The sequence below is a fragment of the Dromiciops gliroides genome, chromosome 2, assembly GCF_019393635.1.
Source record: "Dromiciops gliroides isolate mDroGli1 chromosome 2, mDroGli1.pri, whole genome shotgun sequence".
Classification (NCBI taxonomy): Eukaryota; Metazoa; Chordata; class Mammalia; order Microbiotheria; family Microbiotheriidae; genus Dromiciops; species Dromiciops gliroides.
The window spans coordinates 43,097,426-43,120,936 of NC_057862.1; the positions used below are offsets into that span (position 1 = coordinate 43,097,426).

At 36.3% G+C, this 23,511-nt stretch overlaps 2 protein-coding genes across 2 annotated transcripts; both read left to right on the top strand.

The window, feature by feature from the left end:
- Positions 1-262: 262 nt before the first annotated feature.
- LOC122738236 (olfactory receptor 13G1-like) lies at positions 263-1,195 on the top strand. Its single transcript, XM_043980294.1, has one exon. It carries the CDS (start codon positions 263-265, stop codon positions 1,193-1,195), a length of 933 nt encoding a protein of 310 aa, XP_043836229.1.
- Positions 1,196-18,187: 16,992 nt separating this feature from the next.
- On the top strand, positions 18,188-19,114 carry LOC122740033 (olfactory receptor 13A1-like). The gene has a single exon (XM_043981806.1). The coding sequence runs from the start codon at positions 18,188-18,190 to the stop codon at positions 19,112-19,114; it is 927 nt and encodes a 308-aa protein (XP_043837741.1).
- The last annotated feature ends 4,397 nt before the right edge of the window (positions 19,115-23,511 follow it).

Consider the following 23,511-nt stretch of genomic DNA (forward strand, 5'->3'; position numbering starts at 1 on the left):
ATAGATAAAACAGTCATAATTCTCATTTAACAGATGAGAAAACTAAGCTTTGGAGGGAGATGATACAGATGATCCCACAATTACTAAATTATAATTTAAGGCAGAAAAACTATACCAACAAAGGTCAATTTTTGTTTTCATTGATAAACATAGAATATAATTCACTAGAATATTCAAGCCAATTTTTTCTTCTTTTACCAGGCCATAATTAAGCTGAAAAGTGAGTGGAATATCTAGGACACAGTCAAGACTTTTCTACCCAATGGCATGGATGAATCAGACACTGGTCACGGAGTTCTTTGTGAAAGGATTCTCAGAAGCTCCTCACCTTCAGTCTTTGTTCTTTGTCTTTTTCCTCTCCCTCTACACAGTGGCCCTTTCAGGGAACATCCTCATCTTTGTTACAATCAGTTTTAACCCCACACTACACACACCTATGTACTTCTTTCTGGTCAACTTAGCTGTGGTTGATATCCTGTGTACCTCCACAATTATACCAAAGCTACTTGAAAACATGGTGGGCAGAAAGACCATTTCCTATAAAGGTTGCATGGCCCAACTGTATTTCTTCACTTGGTCTTTAGGGGCTGAGCTGCTGCTTTTCACAGCCATGGCTTATGACAGATATGTGGCCATCTGCCATCCCCTCCACTATAGCACCATGATGAGCAAGAGGGTCTGTATGCTGTTAGCTTCTGGTGTTTGGTCAATAAGCATCCTCAACACCAGCATTAACAGCAGTCTTATGCTTCGATTGTCTTTCTGTCACTCCAATGTAGTCAATCACTTTTTCTGTGAGATCCCCCCTTTACTGAAGCTCTCCTGCACTCCTACCTACCTGAATGAAACCATGGCCTTCACAGCAGATGTATTCCTAGCTGTGGGGAATTTCATGATCACGATGCTCTCCTATGCCTGCATTATCTCCAGCATCCTGAAAATCCGCACCACTGAGGGCAAAAAGAGAGCCTTCTCCACCTGCTCCTCCCACCTCATTGTGGTCAGCATGTATTACAGCACTGTCATTTACACCTATATACGGCCATCTTCCAGTTATTCATTGGATAAGGATAAAGTTGTATCTGTGATATACACTTCAGTGGCTCCCACCCTCAACCCCCTCATTTATACGTTGAGGAACAAAGATGTCAAAGTGGGACTCAAGAAAGTGTTCTCTTTCTTCAAGAGATGTTGAGCCCTCCAGATGCTTAAGCTGTGAATGAAGGGATCTCCAAATGCCCTTATAATAACCCTGACTTTGTATTAATAATTGAGCATCATGATGTTACAAAGTTTTCTAATCGAAGACACACTTTTTGACTTTCAAAAATATTGTTATCCTTCTGGACACTTATAGAAATTGAACCTCTCTCCCACCTATCTAGAGCTCTCCTTGGTACTTTCTTCTCCATTATCTCTTGTAATGATGAAATTGAACTTTTAAGTCTTTCCTGAGAATAATACACAGTTCATAGGTTAACTTGAACCCTTCATTTGTAAAAGTTTTTACAGCTATTTGTTAAATCCCCATTAGAGGAGACAAGGTATAGTGGATAACAATATTTTCAGATATTGGTGTTATCGAATTGCCTTTTTACCCTCCTCCAACTTTCTGGGTAGTTCTCTCTCCCTGTGTAGGCTTTTGCATTCTAGTTTTTTTTTTTGTTTGTTTCCAGAAAAAATTATTCCATGAGTTAACTGCTACATAGACTTAAAAAATGTCCAGGGTGGGGGCAGCTAGGTGGCACAGTGGATAAAGCACCAGCCCTGGATTCAGTAGGACTCGAGTTCAAATCTGGCCTCAGACACTTGAAATGTACTAGCTGTGTGACCCTGGGCAAGTCACTTAACCCTCATTGCCCTGCCTCTCCCCGAAAAATGTCTGAAAATCACTTACTTTTCCTAGAATTCAGTTTCTTCAGCTGAGATTTGCCTTGCCTTTTTCACAAAGTAGTGTACATCAATTTTAAAAAATTCTCATTTCTTTTAGGATTTAATACTTAAAATTGGCTCTTACAAACATTATTTTATTTCTTTCTTTCAACAACACTATGAAATACGTATTAGTTTTCCCATTTTTGTAGATGAGGAATTAGCTCTGGATGATTCAATAACTTGTTCAAGGGCATGAAAGTAGTAAATAAGTGTCAAGAATGGAGCTTGTCTTCTGTCCATATGTCCAGAGAGATCTTTCACCTAAGCCAAGCTGCCTACATGAAGTATAGAATTGAAGCAATAACAAGCTAAAGGTTTCTTCCAAGAGCAGGTCACTTAAGCTCTGTTTGCCTCAGCTTCCTTAACTGTAAAATAGGGGTAATACACATAATAGCACTTAACTTCTAGGGTTGTTGTGAGAATCAAATGAGATAATATTTGTAAAGTGCTTAGCACAGTGCTTGATTCATAGTAGGCATTTAATAAATGCTTATTTCTTCCCTCTATCCCTCTGTTCCTCTTTCTTTTTCTTCCTTCCTTCCTTCCTTCCTTCCTTCCTTCCTTCCTTCCTTCCTTCCTTCCTTCCTTCCTTCCTTCCTTCCTTCCTTCCTTCCTTCCTTCCTTCCTCCCTTCCTCCTTTCCTTCCTTCCTTCCTTCCTTCCTCCCTTCCTCCTTTCCTTCCCTCTTTCCTTCTTAAAATGTTGATATTCTTGAGAAGGGTAACAGACTGGGTCATTATAAACTTATTAACACCATGACATTTAATAGGAGTAATTATAAAATATGAAATTGGGTTCAGAAAATAGATGGTTAGACTATTCATGTAAAAGATACTTTTGATCTTAATGGATGGCAAGTTCAGTGTAGGCAAACATTATTATAGGACAGCCTTTTTGAGGCAAGGGGAGCAGAGAGCAAAGGTACAGTTCCTGTGCACATAGAAAAGTAGAAAGAAAGTACCTTGAAGTAGCTAAGATCCCAGTTCCTCTACAAAGCTTTTGCAGAATTCCCTTAATTCTAGTCACTTTCTTCTGTTGATTATTTTCCATTTATGCTGTCTATAGTTTGTGCATAATTGTTTACTTATTGTCTTCCTCATTCTGTTGTGAGCTCCTTGAGAGCTGATTCTTTTACCTTTCTTTGAATACACAACACTTGGCACTGTGCCTGACACAGAATAAGTGCTTAATAAATGTTTATTGACTGACCAACAGATTTCCCTCTCTCAGCTGCTTTCGAGTGAGCAATTTCTTTATACTATCAATAATGAAAAGGAAGAAGCCCCACTGAAGTTGGTGCTGGTATGCTATGATGTTACCAGTTGGTACAGTATTGGTGCCAGTCAACTTCCTATTATCATATTTCCTGTTCCTTGAAGACTCCACTTCGTGTGTACGTGCACCACTTATATGCACCTCATGGTCTCCCAATGCCAGTTAGCTTCAAAGTATCCTGTACACTACTGATCTTTCAGGGAACCCAGGATTACATACACTGGTAGCTTGCCCTACTCCGGATCTTGGCCTAGGCTCCAGGGAGCCAGAGGGAAGTAAATACTTTGAGACTTGACCTCTGCTTAGTTGTGATCCATTCTCAAAATGATTATCCCTTGAGATAAAAATTCCACGTTTTGGGTATATTCAAGACAATCTGGTAAGCTGAACAGGCTGTTGGGGGGCAGTATTGGAGGACAACTTTTCTGTACTCAGAAGTAAAGAGGCCCTGTTCCTTCCCTGGGGACCTAAAACCTTACCACCACCTTTCTGCCCCAAAAGTGCTCTCTCTCTCTCTCTCTCTTTATATATATATATACACACACATATACACACACATATATACACATACATATACATATATACACACATACATATACATATGTATACATATATACACATATACATATACATATATACATATATATATATATATATTTGATGATTCTTTCAATTTTATTTTTTTCCTCTTGCCCCATAATTTCATACTCCACAGTTGTCCCATGTGTCCACATTTAGCAGGATGGGCAAAGTATACTTTTTAGAAAAATATGAAATTAAAATCTATTCTGTGTCTTTTGTTACTGAAAAAAATGTGAGACCTGGGGTCATCTTGTTTCTGACACATATCGTCCATGTGTCCTTGGACAGGTTACTTAACCTCTTCATGCACTAAGATGGAAACTCTTTATGTTGCAATGAAAATGTTGACCTGTATTATTAAAGGGAATTTCCTCACTTGGGAGTTACCTATACTAATAAATAACAAGTCCAAACCCTACCTGTAATGCAAAGGAAATTTGTGGGAAATATTCTCCCCTTAACTTACTAGAAGGATTCCAAATGAAAGTAGTTCTATTTTATGTTTGAAAAGAGGATAGAATTGAGTTTAGTGACAATTTAGTGCAACCCCTTCATTTTAAAGGAAGGGAGCCAAGACTAAGATACAGGAAACATGTTTCTTTTTTTTTTTAAATTTAAAAAAAAAAAATTTTTTATGGGGCAATGGGGTTAAGTGACTTGCCCAGGGTCACACAGCCAGTAAGTGTCAAGTGTCTGAGGCCGGATTTGAACTCAGGAACTCCTGAATCCAGGGCCGGTGCTTTATCCACTGCACCACCTAGCCGCCCCCAGGAAACATGTTTCTTAAAGTCATAAAGTTCCTAGATTGAAGAGCTCAGACTAGACAATTTTACTCCCCCATTTAACTATATTTTCCAGTCTACTTCAATGGATCATAAGACAGTGATCTTGAACCACATAGCTCAGGTGGTTCATGCAAAGGAAACAACAATAGCAGTATATAAAGAGATAAGAGAGCTAGGGTAAAATCCATCTCTGGCACTAATATTTCTAAAAATTTTATTCTGAATTTAAGAAATACAACAAGCATTTCCATAATAGTAGAATTGAAAAAAACAACAGATGATTGTGCATAAAACTGGAAATCTATTAATGCACAACTTGTTATGCATTTAAAAATATATGTATATGTGTATGTGTATTATATATAGTTATTGTTAAATATAGTTAAATAGGTAGTTATCATGTAACTTTCTCCCCCCCTTTTTTCACTCCACTCTCCTTACAGACAGCTACCATTAGATACAAATAGGTGTGTTTGTGTGTGTGTGTGTGTGTGTAAACCTATTCTATACATCTATTTATCAGTTCTTTCTTTCTCTGCATACTGAGAGTGTCTTCATATGTCCTTTGTAGTTAATTTGGGTATTTATAATAGTCAGAATGACTTATTCATTCAAAGTTCTTCTTAAAACAATATTGTTTTTCTCCCAGAATGATCCCTCTTGTTTCTTCCATCAGTTTATACTCTATGTCCTTCATCGGTTTAGACTTTATACCCTTTTCTTTCAGAATGATCTTTCTTATTTTTGATTCTTTCTTCTATCGCTTACATGCTTCTTCCTCTTTTTAAATTTTGATGATAATTTTTATTTCCTGCAGCATTTTAGACTCTATTATAAACTCTATTTCCAACTTTGCCACTCTTAATTTTATACCATCCAATAGCCTAGACCCAATCTCTTCCATTTCTTCAGCTTCAATTCAATATTTTTCTCTTCCCCTTTTCTGGCTTACTTATCATTTCTTCCCTTTTTTGGTGTGGGACTTTTGTTTTATCTTACATTTGATTCTCATTAATGTCATCTTTTTTCTGCTTGATATCTTGGAATATTATTTTATCATTTGCATTGCTATCCCAGTCTTCAGCCCTTCTTTGCTTGATCTTTACTAGCCTTTTCCTTGGTGCCATACTCCTTGATCTTATTTCATGCATTAAATTAGAGCAACAACATGTTTATGGAATTTCAGTTATTGTATAAGTGAAGTTTTCTTCTATTTCCCAGTCTTCACACCATCTATGAAGTTGAAACCAAGACAGATAACTTTCAAGTCTTTCTTGAATAGATGTTTTTTCTGTCTATTCTTCTAAGTTCTCTTTTTCTCTTTCCTCTCTCTGTTTAAATATCTTTGTCTGTAGTCATTTAAGATGTCACATGCATCCTGGTTCCTCATGATGAAAGCTATCCTCTCCATTAGCCAATTATTCTCTCTCTTGATGAATCAACACATTTCTGTCTTCTTCTTGAACTTCTTTAGATTGAGTTGAATATAGTTTTAGATGAAAGAAGAGGAGACCATAGTTTCTAAACTGATGGAAGAAAAGTAGAAAAAAAAACTCCTGTTACAAGAACAAGAGGAAGTATTGCAGGATAAACTGCTGGAGTGAGAGGAGGTAGTAGTCAATATAACAGTATAAGAGGAAGACCCAGAGTGCACAATGTTAGTAGGAAAAGATTCCTAGCTACCCAAACTTTTGCAGGAGGAGCAATAGGATGTTTCCTAAACATTGCCATGTCCACTCCTTTATATGAAATTGGAGACTAAGATGAAAAAGGTGAATATTAGCAGTGTATGGTATTTACCGTTATCATGTTATGTGCAGCTCTTAAGTAGAGATTTAGTGTATAAATACTGTGGCTTTTGAAGATGGAGCAACCTAGGCAGCAAGACTAATTTTGCTGTTTGTTGGGTTGGTACTCAGCTCCCAAAATGGAACAAGTTGTTCAATATAATATACAATGAGCACAAAGGACTGTGAGTGAGGTAATTTTTTTTTTTTGCTTCTTAACTTTTACTACTTATTTGGTTGAAAATGTGCTTATAATGACTCTATGTACTTATTTATAGCTTCCAAGAAAGACAAACAATATAGCAAAGATTTTTTTCTTCAAAAATAAAGAAAAACACTCTCCTAGAAGGCACTCCAGTTATGTTCTTAACCAGTATTTAAATAAATTGAAGCTACATAACATAATGGAAAATATTGTTTTATCATGCACAATTTCTTTTTGATTTTGTTCACATTTCTTCTTTATATTGTGCAAGTATATCAATGTTTTTCTAAGATCACTGAATTCATCATTTCTTCTAGCAGAGTAGTATTCCATCACAATCATATACCACAACTTGTTAAGCCATTTCTCAATTAACAGGCATCCCCCCAATTTCCAGTTGTTTGCCACCTCAAAGAGAACTGCTGTAAATATTTTAGAACCTAACCATCTTTGGAAATAGACTTATTAGGGTTTTTGCTAAGTCAAGGTGTATAAACAATTTAATAGCTAAAGAGCTATTATTTACATAATTACAGATTGCTCTCCAAAATGGTTGGATTAGTTCAGAGTTCTACCAACAGTGAATTAGTGTCCAAATTTTTCCACATGCCCTTCTACATCCCCAAATTTGTACTTTTCCCTTTAATCATTGTAACCAATCTGATAGATATAAAATGATATCTCAAAGTTGTTTTAATTTGCATTTCTCTAATCAATAATGATTTAAAACTTTTTTATATAAGTTGTTTTGATTTCTTCATTGGAAAACTGCCTGTTTATATCCTGTGACCATTTATCATTTGGTGAGTCACTTGTATTTTTATAGATTTGACAATGTTCTTTATATAGTTGAGATATGAGTCCTTTATCTGAAAATCTGCCTATGAAATTTCTCCCCTCCCCCAATTTTCTGTTCTCCTTCTGATCTTGGCTACATTTGTTTTATTTGTACAAACCCTTTTTAATTTAATTTGATTAAAATTATCCATTTGCACCTCGCATTGCTCTTTTTAAAAGTATTTTATTATTTTCCAGTAATATATCAGGATAATTTTCAACATTTGTTTTCACAGGATTTTTAGTTCCACATTTTTCTCCCATCCTCCCTTTCCTCCCTCTTCCCCAAGACAGAAAGCATTCTGATATAGGTTATATATGTACAATCACATTAAACATATTAAGCATTAGTCATCTTGTGAAAGAAGAATCAGAGCACAAGGGAAAAACCTCAAAAAAGAAGGAAAAAAAGTCCAAAAGTAGAAACAATATGGTTCAATCTGCATTCATAATCTACAATTCTTTTTTTTTTTGGATGTTGAGAACATTTTTTTATCATGAGTTCTTTGAAATTGTTTTGGATTGTTGCACTAATGAGAAGAGCCAAATCATTGTTCATCACACAATGTTGCTGTTACTGTTTACAAGGTTCTCTTGGTTCTGCTCCTCTCAGTAAGCATAGTTCATGTAAGTTTTTTCAGGTTTCTCTGAACTCCTCCTGCTCATCGTTTCTTACAGTACAACAGTGTTCCATTACACTCATACACCACAACTTGTTTAGCCATTACCCTATTGATGGGCATTCCCTCAATTTCCAATTCTTTGCCACCACAAAGAGAGTTGCTATAAATATTTTTGTACATGTGGGTTCTTTTCCCTCTCTTATGGTATCTTTGGGATACAGACCTAGCAGTGATGCCACTGGGTCAAAGGGTATGAGCATTCCCACAGTCCTTTGGGCATAGTTTCAAATTCCTCTCCAAAATGGTTGGATCAGTTCACAGCTCCACCAACAATGCATTAGTGTTCCAATTTTTCCACAGCTTCTCCAACATTTATTATTTTCCTTTTTCATCATATTACCTCATAGTTGTTTTAATTTTCATTTCTCTGATCAACAGTGATTAAGAGCACTTTTTCATATGGCAATAGATAGCTTTGATTTCTTCATCAGAAAACTGCCTGTTCATATCCTTTGACCATTTCCCAATTGGGGAATGACTTGGATTCTTATAAATTTGATTTAGTTCCCAAAATATTTTAGAAATGAGGCCTTTATCAGAAATACTGGCTGTAAAATTGTTTTTCCCAGTTTTCTGCCTCTCTTCTGATTTTGGATGCATTGCTTCTGTTTGTTTAGATCTGAGAGGTAAACTATTCCTTCCTCTCCTAATTTTTCTATGATATCACCCTTTATGTCTAAGTCATGTACCCATTTTGACCTTATTTTTGTATAAGGTATAACATGCTCATCTATGCCTAGTTTCTGCCATACTATCTTCCAGTTTTCACAGCAGTTTTTGTCAAATACTGATTTCCTATCCCAGAAGCTTGAGTCTTTGGGTTTATCAAACAGTAGATTACTAAAGTCATTTACAACTGTGTCTCCTGTGCCTAACCTATTCCATTGATCCACCACTCTATTTCTTAGCCAGTACCAAATAATTTTGATGACTGCCCCTTTAAAATACAGCTTCAAATTTGATATGGCCAGCCCACCTTCCTGGGCATTTTTTTTTCATTAGTTCCCTTGATATTCTTCACTTTTTATTTTTTCAAATGAATTTTGTTATTTTTTTTCTAATTTTATAAAATGATTTTTGGTAGTCTGATTGGTATGGCATTGAATAGGTAAATTAATTTGGGTTGAATTGTCATTTTTATATTAGCTCAACCTATCCATGAGCTCAACCTATCCATGAGCAATTGTTATTTTTCTAATTACATAGATCAGATTTTATTTTTGTGAAAAGTGTTTTATAATTGTGTTCATAGAGTTCCTGGGTTTGTCACGATTGCCTGAAAATCCTCTTTTTCATTTAAGTTCCATTCCCCGCCCCCCTTTCCCCTGAAACATTATACTCAGTTTTGCTGGGTAGGTGATTTTCGGTTGTACTCCCAATTCCTTTGCCCTCTGGAATATCATATTCCATGCCTTTCAGTCCTTTAATGTAGAAGCTGCCAGATCTTGTGTTATCCTGACTGTGGCTCCACAGTATTTGAATTCCTTTTTTCTAGCTGCTTGCAATATTTTCTCCTTGACCTGAGATCTCTGGAATTTGTCTATAATATTCCTGGAAGTTTTCCTTTTGGGATCTCTTTTAGGAGGTGTTCAGTGGATTCTTTCAATTTCTATTTTACCTTCTGCTTCTAGAATATCAGGGCAATTTTCCCGGATAATTTCTTGGAAGATGATGTCTAAACTTTTATTTTGGTCATGATTTTCAGGTGGTCCAATTATTTTCAGATCATCTCTCCTGGATCTATTTTTCCAGGCCAGCTGTTTTTCAAAGGAGAGATTTCATATTGCCCTCTATTTTTTTATTCATTTGGATTTGCTTTACTGAGTCTTGGTTTCTCATAAAGTCACTAGCTTCCATTTGTTCAATCCTAATTCTCAGGCAATTGTTTTATTCAGAGAGCTTTTGTATTTCCTTTCCCATTTAGCTTTTCAACTGTTGACTTTTTTCCTCATGATTATCCTGTGTCATTCTCATTCTCTTTCCATTCTTTCCTCCATCTCTTTAAATCTTCCTTCTGTCTCTCCTACTTTCTCTTCAAAATCCCTTTTGAGTGCTTCCATGGCCTGAGACCAATTCATATTTTTCTTGGAAGTTTTGGATGTTGGACCTTTGACTTTGTTATTATCTTCTTCTGAGAGTGTATTCTGGTCTACCCCTCCCCCAAAGAAGCTGTATATAGTCCACTGTCTTTTTTGCCTACTCATCTCAACCCAGAAGCAGATGTCTGATTGAAATCTGTTTCTCTATGGTTGGAAGCTCAGTGTGCCTGTGTGCCCCCCCACCACTGGGCTGCCACCTTTCAGCCCACTGGTTCAGAACCAGGGTCCTTCACCACAACTCCAGCAGAGACTGTAGCCACTTCATCCCAGCCAACTGCCAAATCCTCTCACCAGTATGCAAGCTGAACCTCAGAAGAAACAGCTGGCATTGAAGACTCCAAGGAGCTAGAGGCACGGTCTGTTCATGGCTGATTCTGGACCATGTTGTAATGATTGGAATGACGCCAACTGCTGGAGATTTACTGTAGAAGAGTTCTGCCTATGAAGCAAAGATCTTTGAGGGCAAGACCAGGAGTCTTTTCTTTGGCATCAGGAAGTGACGTTTGCTAGTGGGGGGAAGAAGGAAGAGCTGGGTGCTCTGACTCGTGCTTTTTCCTGGGGACGCTGGTGGAGAAGGGAGCTAGAAATGTGCTCTCCCTTTAATAGATAGGAATCTAGGCCTTTCTCTCTCTCTACCAAGTTCTTATTCTTCTTAATAAATGCTTAAAAGCCTAACTCTTGCTAAAGCTTATAATTTATTGGCGACCACTCATTAGATATTTTAGACAGACCAGCTAGAATTTTAGCCCTTAACAATGTGTTGAGCTCCTCTCTCAGCCTGATCAGCAGGTGATCCAGTTGCCGTCTTTGGCTGGAAAGTAGTCTCACTCTGTTCTTATGTGAGTTAGACTGCTGTGTGTGTGTGTGTGTGTGTGTGTGTGTGTGTGTGTGTTTTAAATGATATTTCTTGGGAGTGAGTGGAGGGGTTCATTGAGAGCTTGCAGGAGTCAAAGCCTGCCCTTGAGATGAAAGTTCTTGAGGCTTAATACTCTCCCAGTGAGGGAGCTTCTCCCAGGGCCTACTGTTTGTTGATTCAGAAGAGTTGTACTGGCGGTGTTTACATTTCACTCAGACCAAACCTCAGCCCCTGGAGGTCCTATCTTTCCTTAAGTTCTGTCAAGTTGTCTCAGGAGGACAACTGCTTTACCCTTTTGTTTTTGTTGCTTTATGTTCATTTTGAGGAAAATTCTGTCTGTGGAGGAAATTGGAAGAGCCTGGAACTTTCTCACCTACCCTGCCATCTTCTCATAATTCTGCTAATTTAGTGGATGACCATGGTCAGATCATGTGATTGCTCTGAGGCTGTTTCCTTGTCTGTAAAAGGAAGCAGTTGAATTCAGTTGTCTCTCAGATCTTATCCTGTTCTAAAAACCTATGATCAAAGGATCATAGAATTAGAGATGGAAGTGACCACTGGGGATTTCTAGTTCAATCCCTTCATTTTACATATGAGAAAACAGGCCCAGAAAGGCTGTGACTTGACTCAAGTCACCTATGTAATAGGTGTCAGAGGAAGTATTTGAAGCCAGTTGCTTTGACTCCAGGACCAGATTGCTTCTTATTAAACCTCTTTGTCTCTATGAACTTTTCCTCAGGGTCCTGACCTGGAAATAAGTTCTACGTCCCTGAAGTCTTCACTGTACCAGAGTTGGCACTTAATTGCTCCTTTGGAATCCTTCCGAGTAAAGCATCCTCCAGAAAATCCCAAGTGACATCTCTTAGTATATCTCCTTCAGGTCTTGTGCCACCTCTCTCTTTAAAGGATAGCTGATTGTTTGCTTCTTAGCAGATTGCTCTGAAGGTGGTATTATAAGAATTCATATAATTAGTATGTCCTCACTGAACGTTGTTCTGGAATTGACTGAAGTCCTTTTTACCTATTTCCCTCTAATGCTGGGAACTCAATATCAGAAACCAGAATCTTGGATCTTTCACATTGAAAAAAAGTATCCTCAGGTGAGCACAACAGGTCTATGAGATTCTATGGAATAAAAGATTAAAAACAAAACAAAACTCTAACAAGAGGCTAGCATGCACTACTTCCTGGCAGATATGTGATAGATTCAAGATGCATAATGAGACAAGCATTTTCAGGTGGTCATTGAATTTGTTTTACTTGCATATTGCATATTTATTATAAAGGGTTTTTTTCTTTTCTTTTTTCAAATGGAAAGGAATAAGATGGATAGAAAAATAAGTTTTTCTTAATTGAAAAAAATTAAAAGAGAAATGTTACAATAATCAATATTGGACTCTGAGTCAGAATATTGGAGTTGAAGTATTGTTCCCTAACTGGTTATATTACCTTCAGCAAGTCACTTTTTCTTCTGCAAACCTCAGCATTCTCATCCCCAAAATAGATGGTTTCAAAAGGATTATAATGAATATTTCTTTCAAACTCTAATGTTCATTGACTAAATACTAGGTTTTTGTTGGCAGCTAATGATATATCACTGAATTCTCAAAGTTCTTGGAAATTTGATTTTTATCTGTTGATTGCCATAGAATTACTGACCTTTCTTTAATTAGCCTCATTTTTCCTTTTTATCATAAAAGTATTTTATTATTTTCCAGTTACCTGTAAAGATAGTTTTCATCATTTTTTCATAGTATTTTCATTTCCAATTTTTTCTTCCTCCCTCCCTCTGATATAGGTTATATAAGTACAATCACATTAAACATATTTTTTCATTAGTCATATTGAATCACCCTAATTCTTTTAAGTATATGTCTTCTAGTTTCATGGCTTTGGGTAAGTCATTCAAGCTCTTTCTATGTCAAATTTTTCATCTATTAGATGAAGAAGTTGAACTAGGTGACCCCTAAGATTCTTTTTACATGTAATCATCTACAACTTTCCCATGGGTTTAAAGTCACTGTTTAGAAGTCTATCTGCATCCCAGCTGGTGCTCTTATTAAGATGGGTCATAAGGGAGACTAGGGAGAGACTCCCCCTCGTGCATAACAAAATCAATATAAACAAATAACAGCCTTGATAATGGCTGGTGATGTTATACCCTCTTTTTCCTCCAGTAATGCCCCATTTCAAATAAGTAGCCAAGAAATTTATTGACTTCATTGACCCCTACTTTAGTGTCCATAGAACACTAGAGCTCTTTGCATATTACTATGATCTTTCAGCTCTTCTTCATGCTGTCCAGGGAGAAGGTCTTATTCTTCAGGTTAAACAAAAAATCTTATTCTTAAGCAAGAGATTCTCATTTAAAAATATTTCAAGCCAGATAACCTCAGATAGCAGTGATAAGGATGAGGATGGAGTATAAATTCACTAAGAATTCTGTGTCTGGATCCCTTGACTTTCATAATGAGTATATTTGCTTTGGGATATATTTGATTTGACCTTTCTAGTCCATATAGAGCCTCCTATTTCTCTTTAAATGAAGGCACATCTGGAGCCATTATTGGAAGTCTGTTTAATATAGGTATTCTGAATTTAGTTTATGCAACTCAAATGTCTCACCAGATTGATTAGAATGTTTATTGTTTTTGGAAAACATTTTCAACTTTCCCACTTTTATGCCTGTGTTCATATATTTCATTATGCCTAGATTGCCGTCTCCTTCATTCCTTTCACATTTTCTATCTTTCAAGCTCCAGGTCAAATTCTTTCTCCTCCTTAAAGTTTTTGCATGGTGAACGCAAGCACAATTTTTCTCTCTTCCATCTAATTCTCATATTATCTCATTTCTCTCCTGAACATTTCTTATATTGTAGTTTTATGTTTTGGGCATTTGTGTACATGTTGCATTTTCCCTACTGCACTTGAAATTCCTTAGGATAAGTGAGTTTGACTGATTTTTGTAATTAGATTCAATATGGGACTCATGGGAGATACACACAGTAGAGTTTGTAGATTTTACATAAAGTCTCTATAAACTTCATATGTAATTTTGAGTGACATCATCATTTTGGTCTTACTAGGCAGAATTTTATTTAGTCATTTTTCTGCATGGAATGAAGGGAACATGTAGTAGATAAGGCACACCACAGGTATGTAATAAGGTTTTGGGATCAGGCAAGTTGGAGTCAGGTCTGAGCAGGAAAGAAAGTGTCTTCAGGAAGGATTGTTGTTGCAACATTATGGGAAGGGCAGGTAGGGGAAAGGAACTGTCAGCAACACCTCAATGCACACATCCTCTCCTGCCTAAGGCTTCACCGTTCAGAGCCCTTTAGCATCTTAACTCAGTACTATGGAAAATCTAACTGAGAGGCTGGGATTTTGCATTTGAACCATTATATAAGGGAGAAAATGATGCTCAATGAAAATATTTCTGCAAACTCTCACTGAAAATAACCCTGGTTATTTGTACTTGAACCTTGCCAATAGGGCACTTATGTTCTCTGCAGACTTCTAACTTACAGAAGTTACTTAAAGCTTCCCTGGGGAAGATTATGATTTTTGTATTTCAGAGCAGTGTCTTAATCTTTAACAAAATTTTTTTCCAGGTTATTTGAATGCAGATCTATCCAGATCTCCGGAAAGAGGAAGTAACTGTAGGGCTAACTTTGGGTTTGGGATTTGTTAAATGGTAGTACAAAACAAAAATATACTTTTATAAAATTATTATTAATGAAATTTTTTGTCAGCAAAATGAAGGGCAACTCACAAATGAACTTTTGGCAGAGAAGTTGCCATGGTTACCCACCAAAAAATCTAAGAATGAGGTAGTTTTACTTATTTCCACAAGCCACAAATTTTCTTTTTGTTTTCACTTTTAAATGATTTAAAATATTGATTTTTAATATTGATTTAAAACATTTTTGAGTTCTGAATTCTCTCCCTTCCTTCTATTGCTCTTTTACTCATTGAGAAAGAGAGAAATATGGTATCAATTATATGTGTGAAATCATTCAAAACATTTCAATATTATCCATGTTGCAAAAAAAAGGGGGAAATATGCTTCAATCTGCATTTAGGAGCCATCAGTTATTTCTTTGGAGGTAGATAGAATTTTTCATTTTTTTGAGCTCTTCCAGAGGGATTATTATTGAGTTTACATCCAATTCATAGCTTTTCTTTAAAGCTTTGCTTGTAGCTGTTTTGACATAATTCTCTTCTGAGTTCATGTCTTGATCTTCCCAGTCACCATAATAGCTTTTAATGGTCAGCTTCTTTTTTTGTTGTTGTTTGCTCATTTTCCAGCTTATTTCATGACTTTGGGCTTTATGTTAAATTAGGTTTTGCTTCTGGGTTGGAGGGAGCCCTCTTCCAAGCTTCAGATTTTTTTTTTTTGGTGCTACTTTTTTAAAAGAACTATGGAGTTCTATCAGTTTTGGGTGCTTTTGGTATGAGTCAAGCAGAGGTGTGGTCTCTGCTCTTCTGGCCTGTGCTCTGGAATTTACCCATGAATAGACCTTACTCCTCTGTACCCACAAGTGCTAAAACTGCTCTTGGAACTGAAGCTATAACCAGGTCCCTTGTTTTCCCACAGCCAAAGTGATAGTACTCTTTTATGCCTTGCAGCTGAGACCAGCAATTATAAGCATTCCTTTCCACCCTGAAACTGTGGCCAGCCCCCTTGCTTCCCTGAGGCAGCAAGAGCTAATGTTCCTCTTTGCCATGGAACTGTGACCTGGAGATGTGTTTAAAGCAATGCAGCAGGGTGCTCCAGCAAAGGCTCCCTTGTAATCTCTTTTTGACCAGTTGTCTGACCCCCTTACTGTCTCTCGGCTGAGAGATACCAAACCTTCTCCTGACACTGTTGCAGCTGCCTTCAAAGCCTGTTGCCATTGTTGCTTCCCTCTGTACTCTGCTCAGGTGAGATACCACACTGATGTCTCAAACCTATCCTACTGATCTCCTAAAGTGTCTTGGGCTGGGAAAATGTCTCACCTGACCCTTTCTTGGCTATACCACTTCAGAATCCAATTTGAGGTGTTATTTTAACATTGGTTAGAGGAGACTATTGAGGGAGCTTTACTGAATTTCTGTCTGTACGTTGCCATCTTGACTCCATCTCCTGGTTTGAACTGCTTTTCACAAATATTGAAACATCTTAATTTCCAATGTGGTAAATATTGGTAGCTCTAACCCACATAAACAAAAGCTCTTTGGGGCCCGCATTGATTTTGAAGATTGTAAAGGGTTTGGGAACTGCTGGACTTGATGGTCTTTGAGTTCCCTTCTAGCCTTCTCTTATAAGATCAGTTTTACTTCATGATCTTTAAAGGTCTCCTTACACTAAATACACATAGTATAAAGTACTCATTACACTCCTCCAAGATGTTTGGGTAAACCTTGGATGAATGGGAAGTTTAGATTCATAAGCAGCTTCAGTCATACTCATATACACATATTATATATTTGATCCCACAGACTGACCCTGGTACTAATCACAGAAAAGAGACATATACAGTTTGGTGTTCAAAATGAATAAATGGCAAGTTTCTCATGTTTAATGTGTGGCCTTTTTTTTTTTCATTTTGTGTTTTTTTTTATTTAGTGGAACAAGAATGGGCAGTATAGAGTACATTCAAAGCAAAAGGAATATTCAATTAAATGCTTAATAGTGATAGCTATGATTCATTTAGCACTCTAAAGGCAGAGGTGTCAAACTTGTAAAACTTTCAGAATGAGATCCAACAAAATTAAAATGTAACTAGAAAATGTTTAATAATAAATACAAGCTACAACATAAATAATGCTGTAAATAATTAGGAGTTTTCTAAGTTAATGTGTCCCCATTTGAATCCAACACCACTACTCTAAAGTAAGGTAACTTGTAATTGTCCCATGACTAAGTGCCCACTGTCCCAGGGGACTAAGTTTCTAATGTGCAGACTATTTGATGGAGGAAATTTTCTCACCAGTTTTTTTCATTGGTGAAGTCAGAAGTATGTGTTACAAAGTCAATATTTGCACTCACTCCCTGCTAGGGATCCCCAATGACTAACAGGGTACTTGAGTCATAGTATGTATATGTGTTAATTCAATTCAATTAAAATAAATCTGTTGATTGATGAGTAAAAGGCAAAGTATGGAATTTGGTACTGGTTTAAAACTATATGAAGAATAAGGCATTATAAATCTATCCTCTAAAAAAGTTTATTGCCAATAACCTCTGTGACCAATCAATCAGGGATTATGCCAGATTTTGCAAAACAAAGAGGAGGCAGCATGGAGAAAGCACTCAATGGGGAATCAAAGGACCTGAGATTAAATTTTGACTCTGTCATTTATGACTTTTGTGACCTTGGCCAAGTCACTTCACTTGAACTCATTGATCTCTCCTGTAAAAAGAGGGAGTTAATCTCAGGGATTTCTTCAGCTCTAGATCTCTGATATAAAATTTAATGATACCCTATTTACTTTTGAAAAACCAAGGCTCAAAGAGGTAAAGTTAATTTATGTAAATTCACAGAACTTAAAAGTGTCAGAGATGCAACTTGGAAGCATTCTTCTGATTCTAAGACCAGCAATTATTTATTGTTTCTCTTCTTTTCTATCCTATTTGTGGTAATCTTTTTCTAATCTGTGTCCCCAGTGCTTATCACAGGGACTGGCACACAGTAGGTACTTAATAAATGTTTATTGAATTTAATAGGAAGAAACAGTATAAATAATATATGGTCCTTGTCTTCAAGGAAAAATTGTAGTCAAAGGCAAAACAATGAGGAAAAAGCTCTAGTGTGAAACAGAAGAAAGCCCATGGTTAAAAAAAAAGGATGCGTATGTTTGAGAAGTGATATCACTTAGAGGTAAAAGGTATTGGCTAGGAATTTAATTTTACATTCATCTCATTTAGGGCAGGTGCTAATGTTATTTTCAATATGTGGGTTCACCAGTAATGAACAATTCTAATTTTGTACATATGCAATACAACCTTTCTATTTCTACTACAAACATTGTTTTTAAATTTTAATGTAAATATGTGCATTTTCTTTCTGCAAAAGTTCAGTGGACTTGTTTATTGCCACATGAGGAACCCTCTTCTTTGGAAGACATCTTCTGGTGGATCCAGGAGGCATCTTCTGGTTGAATGGCAGTGAGCAATCAAACAGTGGTGACTGAGTTTATCCTTCAGGGTTTTTCTGTGACACCTCCACTTCAGCTTACCCTCTTTTGCATCTTCTTCTTCCTTTACATCATGGCTCTAGCAGGTAATGCTCTCATTGTGGTAGCCATAAGTCTAGATTCAGGTCTCCATACACCCATGTACTTTTTTCTTGCCAACTTGGCCATCTTAGATATTGGCTGCACAACTACAGTTCTGCCCAAATTGCTGGAAAACCTTGCAGACAAGAAATGCATCTCCTATGTTGGGTGTATGACTCAGTTATATTTCCTTACATGGTTTTTGGGGGCTGAACTCCTGCTCTTCACAGCCATGGCTTATGACAGATATGTAGCCATCTGCCACCCACTCCATTACACTACCATGATGAGCAGAATGGTTTGCATACTGCTAGCTGGTAGTGTTTGGGCCATTAGTGCCATCAGCTCATCAGTCCACACTGGCCTTATGATACAGTTAATCTTCTGTGGCCCAAATCAAATTAAGCACTTTTTGTGTGAAATCCCAACTTTGCTACTGCTCTCTTGTACCTCCACATACCTGAACAATATCATGATAGTCATTGCAGATGTATACTTTGGGGTGATTAATTTTGTGCTCACTATGGTGTCCTATGGCTTCATCATCTCCAGCATCCTGAAGATCCGCACCGCAGAAGGCAAGAAGAAAGCCTTCTCCACCTGCTCTTCTCACCTCATTGTGGTTACTATATATTATACCACAGTTATATACACATATATCCTCCCAGGCTCAGGATCCTCAATGGATAATGGCAAAATAGTGGCTGTCCTATATACCACTATCAGCCCCACTTTAAACCCTCTCATCTACACTCTACGTAATAAGGATTTCAAAACAGCCCTCAAGAAAATGTTTCCATTCATTAAATGAACAAGTGTAATTTGTCCACAGGACTTGGTTATAATTTTGTTTTTGAAATTCTAATATAAAAATGATGCAAAAGGTGACTTAGCTTCTAGGAACCATAGTTATTGGATTCGTAAAATGATTTTCACTCAGAATCTCAGAGCTAGAATGGATCTTTGTGATGAACTTGAGCCTTATCATACCCCTGCTCAACTCCCAACTTCCTTATTTCAGTTTTAGGCCATGAAACACCCTTAGTCACCATGATTTTTTTTTTTACCTTTGTACCCTTACTGTTTGTTCAAATTGAATCAGATGTCAGCCAAATGCTATTGATCTTTACTCTACAGTAACTCTTACATTATTCCCCTTCTCAACACTCAAATAATAGAACCTCAGTCATGTTCCTATGAATTATATGTTACAATATATCTAATTACTCTATTTGCCTCTAATGTCTTCTTCCCTTCTCCCATGTATCTATTCTTTACACAGTGCCAAAATAAGTATCCAAAAATCCGGGTTTTAACTCTGCCATTTTCCTATCAAAATGTTTTAGAAGATCCCTACAACAAAAGGAAGAAAAGCAGACAAATTCTTTATCTTCAAGCATAAGGGTTTTTCCAGTCTCACTATCTAAAACCATACATTTTTTGTCAATATTTTACATTATCCCTTTATACACATTATGTTTCCCATCCAATACATCCTGCTGATTGTGTGTTAAAGGCCGTTAGGCGGCATAATGGAGAGACCACTGGACTTGGAGTCAGGAAGACTTGAGTTCAAGTCTTGACTCAGATATTTATTAGCTACATGATTCACTAGACTTCTTTCAACTTCAATATCCTCATATGTCAAATGAGGGTGATAATATTGCCTTCCTCACAAGATCATTGTAAAATTCCAATAAGATGATAAACATGTAATTTGCTTATTTAATCTAAAAGAGCCATATCAATATTAGCTATTATTGTAGACTTGGTGAATAGCTGAGCAAAAATACTGGTTTTGGAGCCAAAATATATAGATTAAAATCCTAGCTCTTCTACTTAGTACTTGTGTGACTTTGAACAAATCACTTCATCTTTCTGAGTCTTAGTTTTCTCACCTATAAAATGAGAGTCTTGGACTCTATAATCTCTGAGGTTTTTTAAGGTATAAATTAATGATATTTTGATCTTTTACCTGTAAGTCTATGGTTACTCTATTCTCCAAATTCATATAGATAGTTTCAAATGCCTGGAATTCATTTCCTCATAATTGCCTCTTTTCTAAATTCCTCTCTTATTTCTGAACTCAGGCTGAACTCAAATGCCTCATTGTCCCCTAAACATCTTCACTAATCCCCTTCAGCTTAAGTGTTCTCTTCCTCCCTAATGTTTCTTTCTTTTTTTTTTAAAATAATTTCCTTAAATTTTTCTTAATTACAAATAAACATTTTTAACATACATTTTTTAAAAATCTGAGTTCCAAATTCTCTCCCTCTTTCTCCCTTTCCCCCCTTGAGAAGGCAAACAATTTGATGTAAATTATATAAGTGAAGTCATACAAAACATATTTCCATATTAGTCACATTACAAAAGAGAACACACATACATACAAGAAAAATAAAGTTGAAAAAAGTATGCTTCAATTTGTACTCTTATTTCATAAATTCTCTCTCTGGAGGTGGATAGCATTTTTCCATCATGAGTACTTTGTAATTGTCTTAGATCATTGTCTTGATTAGAGTAGCTATGTCTTTCACAGTTGATCTTCCTTACAATATTGCTCTTCCTGTGTACCATTTTCTCTTAGTTCTGCTCACTTCCTTTGCATCAGTTCATAAATGTCATCCCACGTTTTTCTGAAACCACCATGCTTGTCAGTTCTTTTAGTAAAAAAAAATTCTTTCACAATTATATACCACAAATTGTTCAATCATTCTTCAATTGATGGCATTTTCTCAATTTCTAAATATTTCTCACCACTGAGACATATATATTTTTGTATACATAGTTTCTTTCCCCTTTTCTTTGATCTCTTTGTGATATAGACCTAGTAGTGGTATTGATGGGTCAAAGGGTATACACAATTCTATAGTTTGAGGGGCATAGATCCAAATTGTTCACCAGAATTGTTGGAATAGTTCACAACTCCAGCAACAGTTGTTTGTTAGTGTCCCATTTTTTCCACATCCCCTCCAGAATTTGTCATTTTCCTTTTCTGCAATTTTAGCCAATCCAATAGGTGTGAAGTGGTAACTCAGAATTGTTTTATTTTGCATTTCTCTAACCAGTAGGGATTTAGAGCATTTTTAATGTGACTATTAATAATTTTGGTTTATTTTTCTGAAAATGGGTTCTTCATATCCATTGACTAATCTTTTTTTGGGGGGGGGCAGGGCAATGATGGTTAAGTGACTTGCCCAAGGTCACACAGATAGTCAGTGTCAAGTGTCTGAGGCTGGATTTGAACTCAGGTCCTCCTGAATCCAGGGCTGGTGCTTTATCCACTGCACCACCTAGCTGCCCCCCATTGACTACTTATCAATTAGGGAATGGCTCATTATTTTTTTTTAAGTTTGGCTGAATTTCTTATATCTTTGAGAAAAGAAGCCTTTATTTATTTTTATTTGTTTATTTTTGTTTTGTTTTGTTTTGTTTTTTGCAGGCAATGGGGGTTAAGTGACTTGCCCAGAGTCACACAGCTAGTGTCAAGTGTCTGAGGCTGGATTTGAACTCAGGTACTCCTGAATCCAGGGCCGGTGCTTTAACCACTGTGCCATCTAGCTGCCCCCTATTTATTTATTTTTTGCAGGGTAATGAGGATTAAGAGACTTTCCCAGGGTCATACTGCTAGTGTCAAGTGTCCGAGGCTAGATTTGAACTCATGTCCTCCTGAATCCAGGGCCAGTGCTTTATCCACTGTGCCATATATCTGTGCCCTGAAAAAGAAGCCTTTATCAGATAAACTTGCTATAAATTTTCTCCACTTTCCTGTTTTCCTTTTAACTTTTGCTGCATTAGTTTTATTTGTGCAAAAACTTTTAAATTTTATTTAATCAAAATTATCCTATATACTTCACACAATCCTCTCTCATATTTGATAATAAACTTTTCTTTTATCCATATGCCTTGTAGGTACATTTTCCCATCCTCTCCTAATTTCCTTGTCATAATATCACTTTGTAATATAGTCTGAAATCTGGTACTGCTCCTAATTTTTCTTAAAAACTTTTGTCTGGATTTTTTCTCCTCACCCACTTATATTGCATTTATCTGTTCATATAGTTTCTCCTTAGTAGAATGTGCGCTCTTGCTTTTAGGGCAAGGATTTTTTGTACCTCATGAATAGCATAATTATACAGTCAGTGATTAGTAACTATCATTAAATTATAAATAGGGAAAAGGAATAGCTGTGGGAAAATGAGCACATTTATACATTGTTGGTGGAGTTCTGAATTGGTTCAGCCATTCTGGAATACAATAGGAAACTATGCCTCCAAAGTCACTAAACTGCCTTGGTTTTGACTCACAACATACCACTATTAACCATATCCCTCAAAAATATAAGAACAAGAGGAAAATAACATATTTACAAACCATAGCAGTTCTTTTGGTGGTGATAAAGAACTGGGAAGTAAGGTAATAAACATCAAATGTAAAATGGCTAAGCAAATTATGTTGAACATAATGAAATACTCTGGTACCATAAAAAATGACAAAAGGTATGATATCAGAGGAACCACATGTGACTGGTATTCAGTGATGCAGAATGAATAGAAAATTTCTAAAATACCAACATTGTAAAACCCTAACAACTTTGAGAACCTTAAGAACTCTGATGAATGCAATGACTAGCCATGACTTTAGAGAACTTATGGTGAAGAATGCTACCTACTGCCCAACAAAGAGTGGGAAAACTAAATATATAAAATGAGACATGCAATTTTGGACATGGAAAATGAGGAAATTTTTGGTGCTTGACTATGCAGATTTGTTCAAGGATTTTTTTTTCTTTTTTTCTTCAGTAGTGGGTAGAATGGGAGGGAAAGAAAACAAATGATGTTAACTGAAAAAAGAATAAAAATAATAATAAAATACATTGTTGGTGATCTTAAATAGTAAGAAATTGGATCAACATATTCAAAATGTACATTTCTAAAATGATTCCTACTCATTCGACCATTTAAAAATGTATATTTTCTATTCACTCTGGAATTTCCAAATATTAGTATGAAATATAATTAGTATTCAATAACTTAAGCCCAATCTAGAACATAATTTACCAAGAGACTAGGTGAGAAACACTAAATGAATAATTATAATATAATATATGACTTGTATTACATAATTTAATGAAAGATCAGACAAGAAACAGCAATTAAGTAAAAAAGCATTTAATTGAGATATGCTATTAGCCTGGAAAAGTCAAGC